The sequence below is a fragment of the Fringilla coelebs genome (assembly GCF_963513975.1).
Source record: "Fringilla coelebs genome assembly, chromosome: 2".
NCBI lineage: Eukaryota > Metazoa > Chordata > Aves > Passeriformes > Fringillidae > Fringilla > Fringilla coelebs.
Genome location: NC_140029.1, coordinates 77,635,336 through 77,650,949, shown reverse-complemented (window position 1 = coordinate 77,650,949; position 15,614 = coordinate 77,635,336). Strand labels below are relative to the sequence as shown.

Below are 15,614 nucleotides of genomic sequence, written 5' to 3'. Positions count from 1 at the left end.
GTAGTGAAACTTCAATAGGAATTATTCTCATTTTAGCATACGTACCGCTGGCTGTGGAACACCGGTCACAGCTGTAGCACTGGAACATTTTTTATTTTTTTGTGCTTGAAAACTGTTCAACACTAGTTCTTATAACATCTCTTTGTCACTTCAGAAAGAGCTGAAAGAACTGCAAGTGACCCAGCATGCATCATTCACAGGCTGGGGAAAATTAGGTATTGACTGTTTCCAGCTCTAAGCAACCAGTTCAAACTTGTTATTTACTGACAGCAATCAGCCCAGAGAAAGGAGAGAGCCTCTGCATCCATGTGCTCTCATCCCACAGTGGCTGAGGGACATCTGCTGGGCAGACAGTAACAACAGGATGTCAGGAGGGAAGCAGCAGCTGCACAGTCCATAAATAAAACACTGCTTAAGACAGCCCTTCCTGACTTGGGGGAGTGAACCAGCCCTGGCAAGAGACCTCCTTGCACCTTTGGATGCTGTTTACAACCCACACCTCCAGGAACAGATCAGATCTAGCAGTACACCTGTCTATTCTTTTGGGCCACCACCACAACCCACCCTGACCCTGTGCATCAGGCTGTGCATCAGGCTGTGCTGTTCCTCATTAAATAGTCTAGCTAGCCCAAATTAACTGATTTTGGGATGCAGGCTATTGGTCTTACTTAAACTTTTAGACAGTGCTGACTCATTCCTGATTTTCTACAGTAACATTGAAAAGAGAGTAAGCATGTGGGTCTGAGGTAGACACCAATCATGTGGGTGTCAAAGAATAATTTACTAGTACAGGGTGTCTCCCTAATAGCATGCCTGGGCAACCACAGGGGCTGGTGATAGTCACCAATAGCCTTAGGAAGGGAATGTAGGTGTCTGGGCAGCTCAGCCTCCAGCTGGCCAGCCACAACCAGGACAGCACATTTACCTCATAGCTCAGATGCAGCCAGTTAATATTTTTGTACCTGTTTCTGTAGCCTACTGATGTGTTGGATAGCAATATCTCTATTAATAGCTAGCACTGTGCAAACAGGCTGTGACTTTGGTGTGTCCCCTCAGGTCTAGCATTTGTTCAGGTCTTTTTCCATCTATGTCTGCATGCTGAACTCTGCTAACCCTCTGTCAGTTTTCTTTCATTGTTCTTTTCTCCTGCTTCTTCCTTACATTAGATATGTTTCTATTCCTTTGCACATAGCTTGCTTCATGCAGCAGAAGTTATATTTGACCATTTTATCTTTAAACATGCCATTTATAAAGAGAACAAGACTGTATCTGATAGAGATGATAGTCATCTTGCAAATACTATTCCTCTCCATGTTGAAGTGTTCCACTTGTTACTAAGCTGACTTCAATCTTGAGACCAGTCATTTACCATCTGTAATAACTCACTTGCTGCACCTTATCTTTTTTTTTTCAGAAAGGTGTCTGGTTTGGCTTTTTTCCCCTCAGTTATCTTAACATCTTTTAAATTATACCTGCTGTTTTCACTCTTATCCTCATTCCATCGATCAAAATGATTCTCAATATGTTCTATTAAGTTTGCGTTACATATTTTAAAATAAAAAATAGATTTTCTCTCTAAAATTGAAATTTATTTCCCTGGAAGCTTATCCTTTCATAATGTGAATGGATTTTGCATTTACTTGCTTGTCACATAACACTTCCCTTAGCTCTACAGATGTGTCCTAGCAATAGATGATTGCTGCAGGTAGGACAGTGGGCTTGCTTTCTGCCCAGAAGAGATGGTCTTCTGCACTTGGAAAGTGCAAAACCTTTGGAATTTGGCATACTCTGACCCAAATACTCTGACAGCAATACTGTCTCTACGTCTCTACACCTCTCACAGATTTCTCAGGCACAATTCTGAAAATGCCCTTTAATACAGGAGAAGTTGCTAATAGTGAACTTCATTAATAATTTGGCTCCTCACTCTGCTGTACACCAATTTTAGGATTATAGCATGAAGATTACAGAGTAAATATGTCAAGCCAAGGACCTGCAATTGACCTAACAAAAAAAATGGAGTATAAAAAAAAATCCACTGCTCCCTTTTACCTCCTCTCACGAGGAGTCTTCTAAGTAGTAATACCTTTTAAGGTACTACTGTTATCTGGGGAGATGAGGGTATTTCTTTCCTCCCTATCCTACCCAAACACATCCTGCTCTTTCCATCTTTGTTCATTTAGCCAGAATTCCTCTGCCCACTTTCTGGCAGACAAATCTTCCATGGAGTAATTTACTCTCCTCCATCCTCACAGGAATGATTTCAATCAGAGCAGCACTTACTCAGTAAACATAATAGTAAATGTGTTGCTGTTCTGGACAATTCAGCAGGAGAGAATAACTTCTAAGGCTGGTTTTGCTAGATCTTTTCAATTCCATTTTTGGGAAGGATCTCATCAAAAAGGAGGTAATGATTTATAGGATCAGTAAAAAGTGAGTCAGTACATTATGATATTCACTTAAGTACACTAGGTCTACACTATCAGCCCAATCTTCCTAACATACTGACAGGTTGCCTTTAAAGCATTCCCACAGTGCAAAAAGCAAAGGAGTCCATGTAGGAAGACACTGGGGCTAAAATCCACCCCCCCAAAAAATAGACACCCAGAAGTACAGAGCAGCTTTATGTTTTCCATATTATTTATTTTCTTAAGAGTGTATTTCACTTGTTGGGAAAACTCTTAATTTCAAAACCGATTCTGAAAGTTCATCATTTGTTGAGTGCAGTGGGAAACAAAGCCTGTAGTTAAACAACAAAAAGCCTCCTTTAATCCACAAGCAGCAAATAGATAATGCACAGAAATACAGTAATGTTGATAAAAGGATGAATTATCTCTTTTTTTTTTTCAGCTTTGTATTTGTTTCCTAACATAGAATTATTGTGGGACAGAAGTAAAGGGTTGCCTTTGGTTCAATCTGAATGCAAAACAATCTGACTGACCACTTTGCTTTCATGTCTCAATTGGTATTCTGGCTGCAGTCATCATAGCAGTGACAACCTCCTACACAGTCTTCACATTTCTGGCCTTTTGGCAACAGCATTATAAAAGGGGCAGCTATTTTCTTAACACTTGAATGTTTGGGCTTTAATCAACCAAAGTGACAGAATATTTACTAAATGTGGACAAGTTCACAGTGACCCACTTTCACTGTGGCCCTGCTTGCACTTTGTGCTAAGGAGTAATGAAAGGCAAAGGAACTTGTCCAATTTCACACTGTCAGCCTTGAAAGGCAGTGTTAACTGCTATGTCACATGAGTTTTATGCAAGGTTTGCTGCCCTCATTTGCATCTTCCAAAGCACATATTATTCCTGCCTTCAGTACAGGTTTGTCAGCTGTCTGCCCAACCTTACTAAATATATGCCAGCTACACTCTGATAAAGTAGAAGCAGCTCAAAACCTTTGTCAGAATTGTGGAAAAGTATAGAGTGTTGTTCGTACTTATTGTTTGGAATCTATAAGCTGAAGGTTATAAAATCTATTTGAGCCCGAGGCAATATTTTCTTTTTCGTTCACTACTGGTAATTAAGGAAAACAGAAAGAATTACTGACTGGAAGAAGAGATATTTTGGGTTTCTTTTTTCTTTTCCAGAAAAACAAGACTAATACTTAAGTATAAATGAAAAATCTCATGTCTTTTTCGCTGGAGTTCCTCTAAGGGATAGGAGTTTGGTTAATACAATCAAAAGATCAGCTTGAAGCAAACAAATAAACAAAATCCAAAAATAGCAAAAATATAAAAGATGAAAAATAATCTTGAGTGCCTTTTTTAGAGAGGATTATTTGACATAATAACTTGGTTTATTATATTATTTATTTAAGAAAACCATATTATGGCATTTCAAGGAGAATTACTCAATATTTTGGTGCTTCTTAGTTGCACTTTATCTGGTTTTATAATGGAACAGATAATTTTATCTACATGGTGCTTGTTTTTTTCGTTTGTTTGTTTTATTTAGTGAAGTACACCTTGAGGTAATTTAGAAAGAACATATGGATAATTTAACCATGGCCTGGAAGAGCAAGACTGAAATTCTACTTAATTTATACTCTTACTTGGTATGCTTAATTTGTAGCTTTAATTTTCTGTGGTCAGCAGAAAGAATATCCAGCGAGTAACTCCGGTTTTACTGCATTTAGTGAAGATGACCTGCAATTAGATCCAATTAAGTTATGACAAAGACTGTATAACCTAGAAACAAAGTTAGGGAAAGAGTGGCATCATTTAAGATACTTTTTAACTTAAAACTTCAAGGAAGTGGTCTGCAACTATCAGAGGTAGAAGAATTTTAGACAGAATTTTTTTTTTTTTACCAAGATTTGCTTTTAACTATTGCTTAACCCATGACCAGATCAAAGCAGGTTGCTCCTCTCTAGCTCAAAGGGATGGGTCTCTGGAAATCAGGTATCAAAGTTTACTATTCCCTGGCTAAAAACAACAGGAAGTCCAGAAAAAAAGTAAAACCTTGCAAACTAGAATGCATTAAACAGACTAAAAATGTTTTCTTCTCCCTTTTTCTTTCAGTTTTCACATATGGGCTACTTTTTTATGATTTATGCTTCATTATATTATCAATATTCAATGTTATCATGTATGAAAACCTGTTCTGTGTTATAGATCCCTTCTGAGAAGTTTAAACTAAGGTTACAGTAAATAAGATTTTAAAAAGAACTAGCAAATGCAGAGAGGTGTAAATAAGCAAACCCTCTATTTTAAGACATATGTCTCTCACTTTAAAACATCAGAAGTATCTTTATTTCAGCTCAAATCAACATTAATCCGCACACCATCTACCTCAGTCAACAATCACTGGAATTTTTTGTTTTATAACTACTTCTTTTATTTCCGTTGGTCATCAACAAATAGATGCTTGTGTTACCCCCACAAAAAAAAAAAAATAGATCAAAGTTAATTCATGAAAATTTCTGAACATTTCATAAGCATGAGACATGACGTGTCCTGTGAATGAAGACATCTACTTGTAATTTTGCTCCTGGCTTTCTAGAAAAAGGAGAAAATCTTCAGTTGCATTTCCACTCCTGCTGCTGTTCACCTGTGTAAGCTGAGTCATCTCACTTTTCCTTTCTGACCCTTTTCTTATTGGGTCCTCAGCAGACTGCACTGTCTCCAGGGTCTCCAGGACATATGTTCCCCCTCACAGCCTGTTCATACAGTGCTCAATATTGTGCAGTCCTCACCATCATAGCACCAAATTTGTAATGATGCATCACAAGTAAAATGAAAGGAATCTGACTGCCCCAGAGATAATAAGCGTTGGAGATTCAATAGTAGGATGTGAATAAATGATTATTGATTCAATTTCTTTTGAAGAAAAGAAAGCTGACTCTCAATAGGTGTTATTTCAGATACCAGTAGCTTTGGTCAAGCATTCATCCAGCAAAATACCTCAGTGAATCACACTTATTTCAGAACAAGTGGTGACTGCAGCTAGATTTGTGAACTGAGCTGTAACTGATCTAAGAATTAAAGCAACAGCATTTTAACATGAGATAATGCAGGCACACACACAAAAGATAAATACTTGAATTTTACAGTTGAAAGAGTGGACTGTGAGGTGGCACAAACTAATATACCCCCAAGCAAAGTTAACAGAGGCACTTTTGTCAAGTGAAGATAGGACCTCAAATGTATATTTTTGCAACCAGATTTTTTTTATAGTAGTCCTAATGCAATTATAAAAGCTCAGCATTGTGCTCGTTGGTCTTATTTTCCTGTGAACTCCTTGGGGGTTTTTTGGTTCGCCATTTCCTGGGAGACATTCTCAAGAGTTCTGTCTTGTCTCTGACCTTGTTTTCTCAGAGGAAACATTGTCCCCAAACAATGTAAATAACTTAGTAAGAAATAACCAACTTCACACAAAAGGTCAAAATGTGGAAGAAAAGGAAGTAGGTCTCAGCATGAATAACAGTAAGCTGAGTATAGGTCTTTGAATGGCATTTTGGTGGCATCTCCTGTTAGGCAAAATAAGGTCCCATGAGAATTGCCTTTTCTTGTGTAGTTCACCTAGATATATTTTCTTTAGTTACACCCTGGAAGTGCTGGGTGCCTTAGGACAAGGACTAGCCAAATTCTAGCACAGCTGTATAACCTCTTTGAGATGATGATAAATTTAAAGATAGTAGAGAATAAGGATTAAGAACCACCAAGCATCGTTTAGGGGTTTATTTTATGTCTGAAAAGGAAGAGCATGAACATACTATCGAAACTTCATTTACCAGAAACCTGTTTACATCCAAGAACTAAAACTGAATCAATTTCCTTCTTTTTCTTTTGTTAGGATTTTCAAATTATTTAACTATTTCTGTCATTGTTCTGTCATTGCCTATTCATTGAACTGATAAGAAATCTCCTGGATCTGAGTTGCACCAGGCCTGGAAGAGAATATTGCTCACAACACTTAACTGATGCAGTCAGAGTTTTCCAGAGTGAACATAGATATTCTGGTGACCTACCAGAGGGTGATTTCTCCTTGAATAGTGTCCTTCAATGATGAGTTCTCCCTGAAAAAGTTCATTCTCTCCTCTTCTGTCTTATAGTAACCTGCTCTTGTGCCAGAACACAGCTATTCCATGTGCTCCAGGTCACATCGCAACATTCCATGTCTTGCCACTTTGGAGAAGAGAGCACTGAATGGCTTGAGGTCAAGCTGCAAACCCCACATGCTTAAAGGGGTCTGATGATCAGAAAAAGGCATAAAAGGCAAAAATACTTTCCACAGGGTAACAAGTACAAGCATCTGGCAGCATGAGCTTGCCGGGTGCCGGTATTAACCCTTCGTTTGGTTGCTTGTTGGCAGGTTGGTTACTGGAAGGACATGCAGCAGGAAGAAGCAGCAGAAAAGGTCAAAACAGAGGGAAATGAGTCTTCCATCCTCCTGACAGGATTAGAAGGAAACACATTATATCACCTAACAGTGAGGGCATACAATGCTGCAGGGTATGGGCCACCTAGCACTGCTGTGCATGCAGCAACCAAAAAATCCCGTAAGTAATCTCAGCACCCTTGCTAAAAGGAAGAAAGCAGGGAGCAACCTCTGTCCTATTGGGTTTTTTATTTATTAAGAGTATAATAATAATTTATTAAGAGTATAATAATATTAAGAGTATAATTTATTAAGAGTATAATATTATTAAGAGTATAATTTATTAGGAGTATAATAATCAGGAATCATGTATAGCTTTGATTCATGGCTTTGCTTTGATGTTTAGAAATTAATTCATACAACTTTGCATTCATAACAAAGGGTAATTTCCTAGAAAACAAGGCATTTTGTACAAAGGGAGAGAAAAGAGTTCAAGTCCATAAGCTTTGTGGAATTTATGGGGTGGGTGGAATAAATTCACTATAATCTACCAAATTACATTACTGATGAAAAAAATCATAAATGTTCCATCTATAGTTGGTAGCCTGGTAATACTGCCAGTTTAAATATAATGAAAGATTAAAATATTTTTCTTTTGTTTTTAAAGAAACTAACTATAAAATATATATATATATGTACATGTTACTTTTTTTTCCTCAGCTCCCAGCCAAGCACCAGGCAATATTATGTGGATACAGGATGGCTCTCATGTGTCTCTTGGGTGGGAGCCAGTCAGACCTCTAGCTAATGAGTCTGATGTAATGGGATATAAGGTTAGTGTTTCCCATTCCTTGCTCACCTTCCCCTCTTCCAAACAATTTCTCCTCTCTATATTTTCTTTTTTCCCTTTCTTGTTTCTCTGTGCAAGTGAAGCATTCTCTACAGACCGTTTCCAAACAGCTTTCACTGTGAGAAGCAATAAATAAAATTTAAATGCGAGAAATGTCCCAACATATTTTTGTTTGGGATTTTCAAATACCGAACTCTATCTGACTCCCCTCTATCTCAGGGGGTCAGTCCATTCTCTCTGAGTGAGCAGTGGCTATTAATGATATCAGACTGCAATGAAATTCCTAATACCTAATACCTCTTCAATTCAACTGTGTTTGCAGTAGGATTAAGAGAAATGCAGAATAATGAAGTCGCTTTAATTTACATTAAAATTAATGTTTTTGAAGCAGAAACACAAGTACTTCAGTTTGTTTTGTGATCACGTTAGTGATGGTCAACTGCAGTGATGATAATATCTGGAATTTAAAGTTTTGAAGTTTTAAAGAATAAAATCCCGATTAACACTGAAATAACAAGTCATAAAATCAGAATTCATTGCAATAGCTTAAATAAAAGTAGAATTATTTCAGTGTTTTTAAAGAAGTGTGGAGTCTGGGTTTTTTTGTAGCCCATATCAAATCATTTCTATAGACTACATTCTCATATCTCCTCTGATACATCAGGAAATATCACCAAGAAAGTATGAAATGGTTCAAATAAACCAGAAACTCTTCTAACCTTTATCAAAATAGTTGATATTCTGAAATAGTAGAGTTGACTTCTTTGGTTTTTCACACCTCTCTGACCTTTTCAATTTTCTCTGGGAACAGAAACTCTTATGCAGAAATACGAAAAAGACAGCTACGTGCTGACTTGTTTTCCTCCCACATGCCATAAATTTGTATTGAGTTTCACAGGAAATGCAGGGACAGATCTGAGCTGTTGTCAGTTGACTAAGCCAGCTAAGGTAAACACAATAAATATATTATTCAGGCTATTTTCCTTACATTTGAAGTTGGGTTCTTGAGCCAAAAATGTGAATATCAACATGAACTTTGAGATAAGAATTTGAACCAAATGGAACTCAAAATACACTTTTAAATTTTGGAGATAAAGATGTGCAACACCTAATGCTAAAGAGGGCAAGTCCTCTGTCTTTACTCTCAGTCATAATCTATGTTCTTTCACATTCATGAATCTCTATAATATTTTGCTATACTGTTTTGAAGGCACTGCAGGAAGGGAAGAGTAAAAGCAAAGTCTGCCCAAATGCAATGTGAAGAAATGCCTAATGAAAGCACGAAACAGTAAAGATTGCAGTGACTGTGTTATCTACACAAAATATCTGGTACAGAGCTTGAATGACCACTGTGACCACTATCTACTTTATCCACCACAGGTGTTATTTCGGCAAGAGGGCCAGAGCAATAGCCAAGTTATAGAAACCCAAAAAACCTCTGCAGTGGTACTTCTTCCTGATGTTGGGGTCTACATCATTGAGGTCTGTGCAGTCAGTGAAGGAGGGGATGGGACTGCAAGTCCTCAGATCAGAGTTCCATCTTTTTCAGGTAAGGTTACACTTTTATTTGAAAGCGTGGTGATTACAGCAATGCTCATTAACTCTGCTATTCTCTACCAGAAAAACAATGTTCTCAAAATTCTTTAGCTATTAAATAAAATCATTGATGTGAGTCTTTCGTTCTTTAGAAACAAAGGTATCTAGTGATACATGGGATGCTTAAGATGATCTGAGGCAACCATGTGAGGCTGATGAGCAAAGATGACTTTTAGGAAACCTCTCCCATTTGAGGATAACACCTAAAAACCTACCTGAGCTATAGATGTTTATATGTGCACTAGTGTCTCAAACAGCAATATAGTCAGAGACCAGTAGTGGAGCCTTGACAGCAATTCAGCTAATCTTCTGAATTTTAGTACTAAGACATGTGCACCTAAGGACATCTGCCATGTCCTAAGGCATCCCAAACAGTGCTGGCAGGTGTGTTGTGGGACTTAGGGGATACACACACCACTCTGTGGGACTTAGGGGATACACACATCATTCTGAACCACCAGCCAGAGGTGTAACACAGCTGTGTAGGACAGCTAAAGTGTCATGGATTTAGGTAGCTGACCCCGTGTATGTGCCTCCTTGAGAATAAGCCGAATTTCCAGTCACTCCCTTGCATAATTATTACTATTTAATTATTAACTTATAGCAATATTAAAGTGTTTTCATTAGGTAAATTTTGATGTCTAGCTGCTCTCTCCTCAATTACTGTCATGTGTTGAAAGAAAGTAAAGTATCACTATTACAAAGGTAAGCAAGGGATGGGAGGATTAATGACAAGAACAACAAAGAAATAACATAATATTTGCCTAAACACAACAAGGCATTTTAATTATAACCTTCTGATAACACTTTAAAATTTTATTAAATATTGCTCTTTGATCCTTAAGGAACACTAACCAAAAGGTGTGACCCTGAAATGCCAATCTAGAACTACAATTTCAGCTCTAGTCTGGTCACAAACTGCAGTGCTATCTTCAGAATGCAGAAGACACCAATTCCTACCCCATGGACTATTTCTTTCATATACCATAATTCTAGGTCACAAAGTCCTACATCTAATTAGACTATGCATATCACATTTGTTTCATTTAGGACAATTTTTTTCCAAAGAAGCCCAGTCTGGTTCCTTTCCCATCTCATTGCCACTACTACCCCAGAGCACATTTCCCCTTAGCATGGCCTTGTAAGAGAGTGCTGTGATCAAAAATCAACTCTGCACCAATGGGCCAAAGACCACTTTTTGCTCTGGACAAGGCTAGGGATGAAGGGCTAGCTTTCATTTTTTGTTCTGGGACAAAAATTTGTGACTCAGGGCACTTCTGTAGCCTAATGCTTTTTTTAATATTAAGACACAAACCTATATATCCTTTTGGAATTTCCTATTAATTTGCAGACTGAATATGAGGATCCAGAATGCAAGTTGCTGTAGGTACCATCATAAAATCCCATCTGTGTAGGGAGCCCATTTTGTGACTGCAGTTCCCACATGGTAACCCATTGCCTAAAATCAGTCTTTTGCTGAGGGTAAAAGAATATAAATTTGGTCAAAAGCTAATACCTAAATGTACTGAGAACCATTTGCATCATTTGTTCATTTATTTCTTTGCTTTTCATTTCAGGAGGGAAAGTAACAAGTGCTCAGTCCACCTTACATGTGTTGTCTACTTCCTCATCCTCTGTAACACTGCTTTTGGCACTGATGGTACCTTCGACTTCATGGTGAAGGCTGCAGACTTTGTTGTTGTTGTTATTTGTTTGCTTTAACTTGATGACACCAAGGGATGGAGTTTTATGTCCGTGGAGAAAGTGAAAACCCAAGCTAATGCTTAAAGACCCATCAAAATGCCTGTGGTGCACTTAGAGAAGTGTTGGAGACACGGTCAATAATTCATCAGGTTTTTATCTCTTTTTATTTGTAAAAGTCTTCTGAGGAGGAGACCCTTCTTGGCCCAAAAATATGCAGATTGTATGTAATAAACTTTTGTAAGCAAAGGCAATTTATGTCAAATGTATTTTCCTTTTTTAATATGTTCAAATTGGTGAATCCAGTCATGTATCATCAGGTATTTAAAGGATGGTGTCTAGTACAGTACACCTGTATGATTTGGAGAAAAGAAATCCTTTTTTAAATACAGAAAAAAGTTTGATACAGCTGGTTGCTACTACTGACAAAGAAGGAAAGCAGAGTTTATATGCATAGACCTCTGCAAAAGTAAAGAGCTTGTTCTGAAAATATATAATATGTATTCATTTAGCAAAAATAATCGTCAATTAAATACTAGACAGCTTACCCCAGAACGTAGCAAAATGGAGCAGAAAATCCATTTATTTTTTTACCAGGTAAATGGAAAATTATTAAACACAAGCTTAGGAGGAAACCAGTTGGTTTTTATCAAATGCTACACCACGCTTTTATGTCCAATAGAATTTTCAGTAGAAAATAAGAAATTAATTCCTACTGCATATGACAATGAAAATTCCAGTGGGCATTTAAATATTGTATACATTAAGCTATTAAGAGGACAAATAAAGCAATGCAAGGAGATAAACCAACTTTTCTCAATCGCTTCTCAGTTGTAACTTTCTTTTTCCTCCGAGTCCAATTTTGGGTAGCATTCTATGCTTTTCAGAATGGCATTATCCACATATCAATAGACTGCACTATGATATATTTTGGAGAATTTCGCTTCTGAGGAAAAAATACTTGGAAAAGTGCTACAGAACATCATTCCAATTATTTATCTAATTGGCTCTATTTCTATAGCTCACTGGATATTATTCTTGTAGGTACTGCGCAATATCGGTTCTAATCCCCATTTTTTGCTGTACCACACAATTTTTTACTCAACAGACAATTTGGACAATTTTTCTACATTGAAAGGCTTTCCCACCTACTGGAACCCGAGGAAAAATGACTCCCAGGGAAGATGGTGTGCATGTTTGTACAATCATGGTGGGCACAGTGTTATGAAGGGCAGCATTTTGCTAAGGTATCTGGGGACCGTGCCTAGGAAAAACATTGCACTGCCTGGGAAGAATCAAGTCAAAAATGGTTAACATGAAAGTCCTAATAGCATGGTTCTTCTACTTGTCTATCTCCCTAAAAGTTTTGATGAAAACCTATTTTAGCTGAATTGGGTTCCCAATTCATTTGGCATTTAGATAATACACTGCAACTGTGCTCTTTCTCAGCTGCTTCAAAACAGGAAGCAAGAAAGCACAACAGAGATAAGAAGGTGAAAAGTTGATGTTGACTAAATATTTTTGCTTTTGAATATTTTATCAGTAAAATTTTTCAGAGGAGGTTCAACTTAAATCTTTGCTACCCACCAATATTTTAAATAATTTTCTTAAAAAAATGGTTTTTAAAACTACTTAAGTCACCATGTTGTTCAGAAAACAAAGGCAGGATAGCTAGCTAAGAATTGACTGTAGATATATAGAAAGAGGCCTTCTATATCTCTGCTTCTGGAAAAGCCTTTGAGATAAAAGACAGGCAGGTGTAAAGTACCTTGCTGATAGAGCATACTCGTAGAAAATAACTACCTGCTGTCCCTTGTAAAACAGCAGTGCTGCTACTGTGCAGAGAGCCTACATCAGCAATCCATCATCTGCCAAAATGTTAAAATAAATAAGAATAAAGTGATGCACCAAAAAGTCAAATGGCTATTTTATAAATTAGTTATGCATAATTTCCTCTATTTTTTTATACAGTTGCTTGCCAATGCAGTTCATTTCAGAGTATTGAAAAAGGCTACATTCACTGCTGGTGGCATTTGGTTAAACTTTCTGATAACAATAAATGGATATGCTTTATAGGAAGAAAAAAAGTCTGATAAGGAGACAGAGCTCCATCTAGACATCTCCCTCTCTAGTATGAAGATACAAATAGAAATACTGAACATACCATCAGGTAATGTAGTTGTATTGCAGGGACAAAAGGAGGTATGTTTTATATTCAACATGAACAGAATATGTATTTTGCATCTTAAATATATTAATAAACATGTTTTAAATGTTTAAGTACCTATATATTACCTATTTGTTACTTTGTAGAAGATGTTTCCTTATCATGTCATTTTTAGTTGCAAGGGAAAGCTTTTTCCTTTTTCATGTAAAAGATTGTAATAGTGCAGTCTGGCGTCACTGAGGAGACTGTATTTTTGTATAATGTCACAGGATCTGTTCAGAAAAAATAATAATTAGAAAGAAACCTTGTTTCACAGACCAAAAGAAAGTTGCTGTCATGGCCCATATCAAAATGTTAGATATATTGTATACAATCTGTATATATGCTATATATAATGGTATATACAATGTGGAAGACACAGTAATATAATAGTTTCTGTGTACTGTTCTTGTAACATTAGATCTTTTTAATAAATTATTCTCTTTTTATTGACTTTTATCTTATCTCCTGTCATCTCCTCAGTTATATTCGTACAGTTCAAGGTGACAAAATTATTTGGTTTTCAGCAGAAAGAACCTTTAAATTACATTATTTTCAAGAAAAAAATGATGAAACTAAAATAGTGAATCCGGAAAAGGTGGCCATTAAAATCAAATAATTTTTGACATAATTTTATTTTCACCTAAATTTTGGATTTCCTAGGTAAATATTTTTTTTACAGTAAATATCTGAAAGGTAAAAGAAGGCCTTCTTTTATCTTTCAGATATTTACTGTAAAAAAAAATGAAACTGCACCTAATGAAAATTGCAATGTAAATTTAGCAGAGATGAAGGTTCTCTGTCTTAAAAAAAAAAATCATGAACAAAAAAGAATTTGTATTAGATTTTAGGGAAATCCAATCTTTCCTGGGGAGGTGGTGGATGAACCTGTGGATGCCCTGCCCCTGGAAGTGGTCAAGGCCAGGTTGGATGAGGCTTTCAGCAGCCTGGGATAGTGGAAGATGTCCCTGCCATAGGAGGGGTTTAGAACTGAATGATCTCTAAGGTCCCTTCCAACTCAAGCCATTCTATGATTTCCGTGAAAAAAAGAGCTGTGTAAGGAGGTCACCAAGGTCAATCCTCAATGTACTGAATTATTACATCATTTCTGGGCCCTCTCTGTAACATTCTGTCAAGTGTCACTTGTACCCCATGTGGAGGCACAAAAGCACAGTGTGGTCATGTCATGTTCAATTGAAAAATTTTGTTGCTTTGTCTTATACTTGAAATACTTTGTGTGACTAACCACAATAGAATATCTTTCAAAAATGCACATACCCTTTTGAGAAAAAGAATGAACAATGGATAACCCAGTTATAGCAAACATTTTTTGTTAGTTTGATTTGAGCTCTTAATAATCCCCAATCAGTCCTTTATGAAATGCATATTTATGGTAAACGACTTTGCAACACAGTATGAAGTCAAAAAGCCCATACTGAAAATAAAAATACATTACCACGGTCATTTGAACTGAGACTTCAATTAAAAAATGGTTATGGCCTAAATGGCCTATTATATCAGGACTTCTATTAATTTAGTTATGAATGTCACAGAAAACTGTAATGATCTGATTTTGCTGACATGGAGAAATCTGCATATTGAAAATCCATATCCTGCCAGAACTACTACCAAACTGCAACCCACTCTTGCCCTGTTATGGCCATCACCCCAGTTCCTCTGAAGATGAAAGATGTTCTACTTCTTAATTACTTTTTGTACTTTTGAGCAAAACAACGTCAAGGATAAGAGAAAATGAACAGCATCTTCTCACAACAGGTTAGTTGGTTTTAGACTATTACAAACAGCCTTACTAGGCATGCTGGCAGACAGGCAGCTTCCAAAAATACAGGTCCTGAGTTTGCTCTATGACTTTTCTCTCAATTCCAGTAAAGAGAGAGACCTGACTTTGCCTTTATTGTGGTTCATATTTTTAATACTTTAAACAAGACAATGGTATAGTATGTAAATTAAAGCCTCACAAGGCTGAAAGAGAAATTTATGGATAATTGTACAATTTCAGTATTCACATTACTTCTTACAGCTGTCAAGTCAATTGTAAGGTTCTTACAGGTCAGCTGTTTGTGCAAACTGGCAAAAATATATAGATGTGCAGCCATTAATGCTTCCTGTGCTACTTTTCTGCTGTCAGATTATCAGCTAAGCGCCTCAGCGTGTATAGGAAGTCATCAGAAGAAACTGATAAACAAGTGTGGGATGCTTTGGTTCACCTTTTATTATGATGAAATAAATATTTCAGGCTAGAGGAAAATACCCTCCCTTTTGGCATGGTTTGTTGTTGGGGTTTTTTTCACTTTTATGCTCAAACTCATGAATTCTAAAGATACAATAAAATAAAAACAGGAGAGTGCTCCTGAAAAATACAGTTAGCAAGATAAATACCAAAGGCAGGCACAATATGTGTTAATCACAAATAAAG

The 15,614-nt window shown here is 36.8% G+C and overlaps 1 protein-coding gene across 2 annotated transcripts in view; it reads left to right on the top strand.

The window, feature by feature from the left end:
- Positions 1 to 10,951, top strand: part of CNTN5 (contactin 5) — a gene marked incomplete at both ends in the record, with an annotated part of 310,341 nt that extends 299,390 nt beyond the window's left edge. For both annotated transcript variants that reach the window (XM_084200929.1, XM_084200928.1), the window contains 4 exons: positions 6,819 to 7,005; positions 7,545 to 7,657; positions 9,055 to 9,223; positions 10,848 to 10,951. In XM_084200929.1, the coding sequence (XP_084057055.1) occupies positions 6,819 to 7,005; positions 7,545 to 7,657; positions 9,055 to 9,223; positions 10,848 to 10,951 (573 nt within the window). The remainder of the gene's footprint in view (positions 1 to 6,818; positions 7,006 to 7,544; positions 7,658 to 9,054; positions 9,224 to 10,847) is intronic.
- Between the last annotated feature and the right edge of the window lie 4,663 nt (positions 10,952 to 15,614).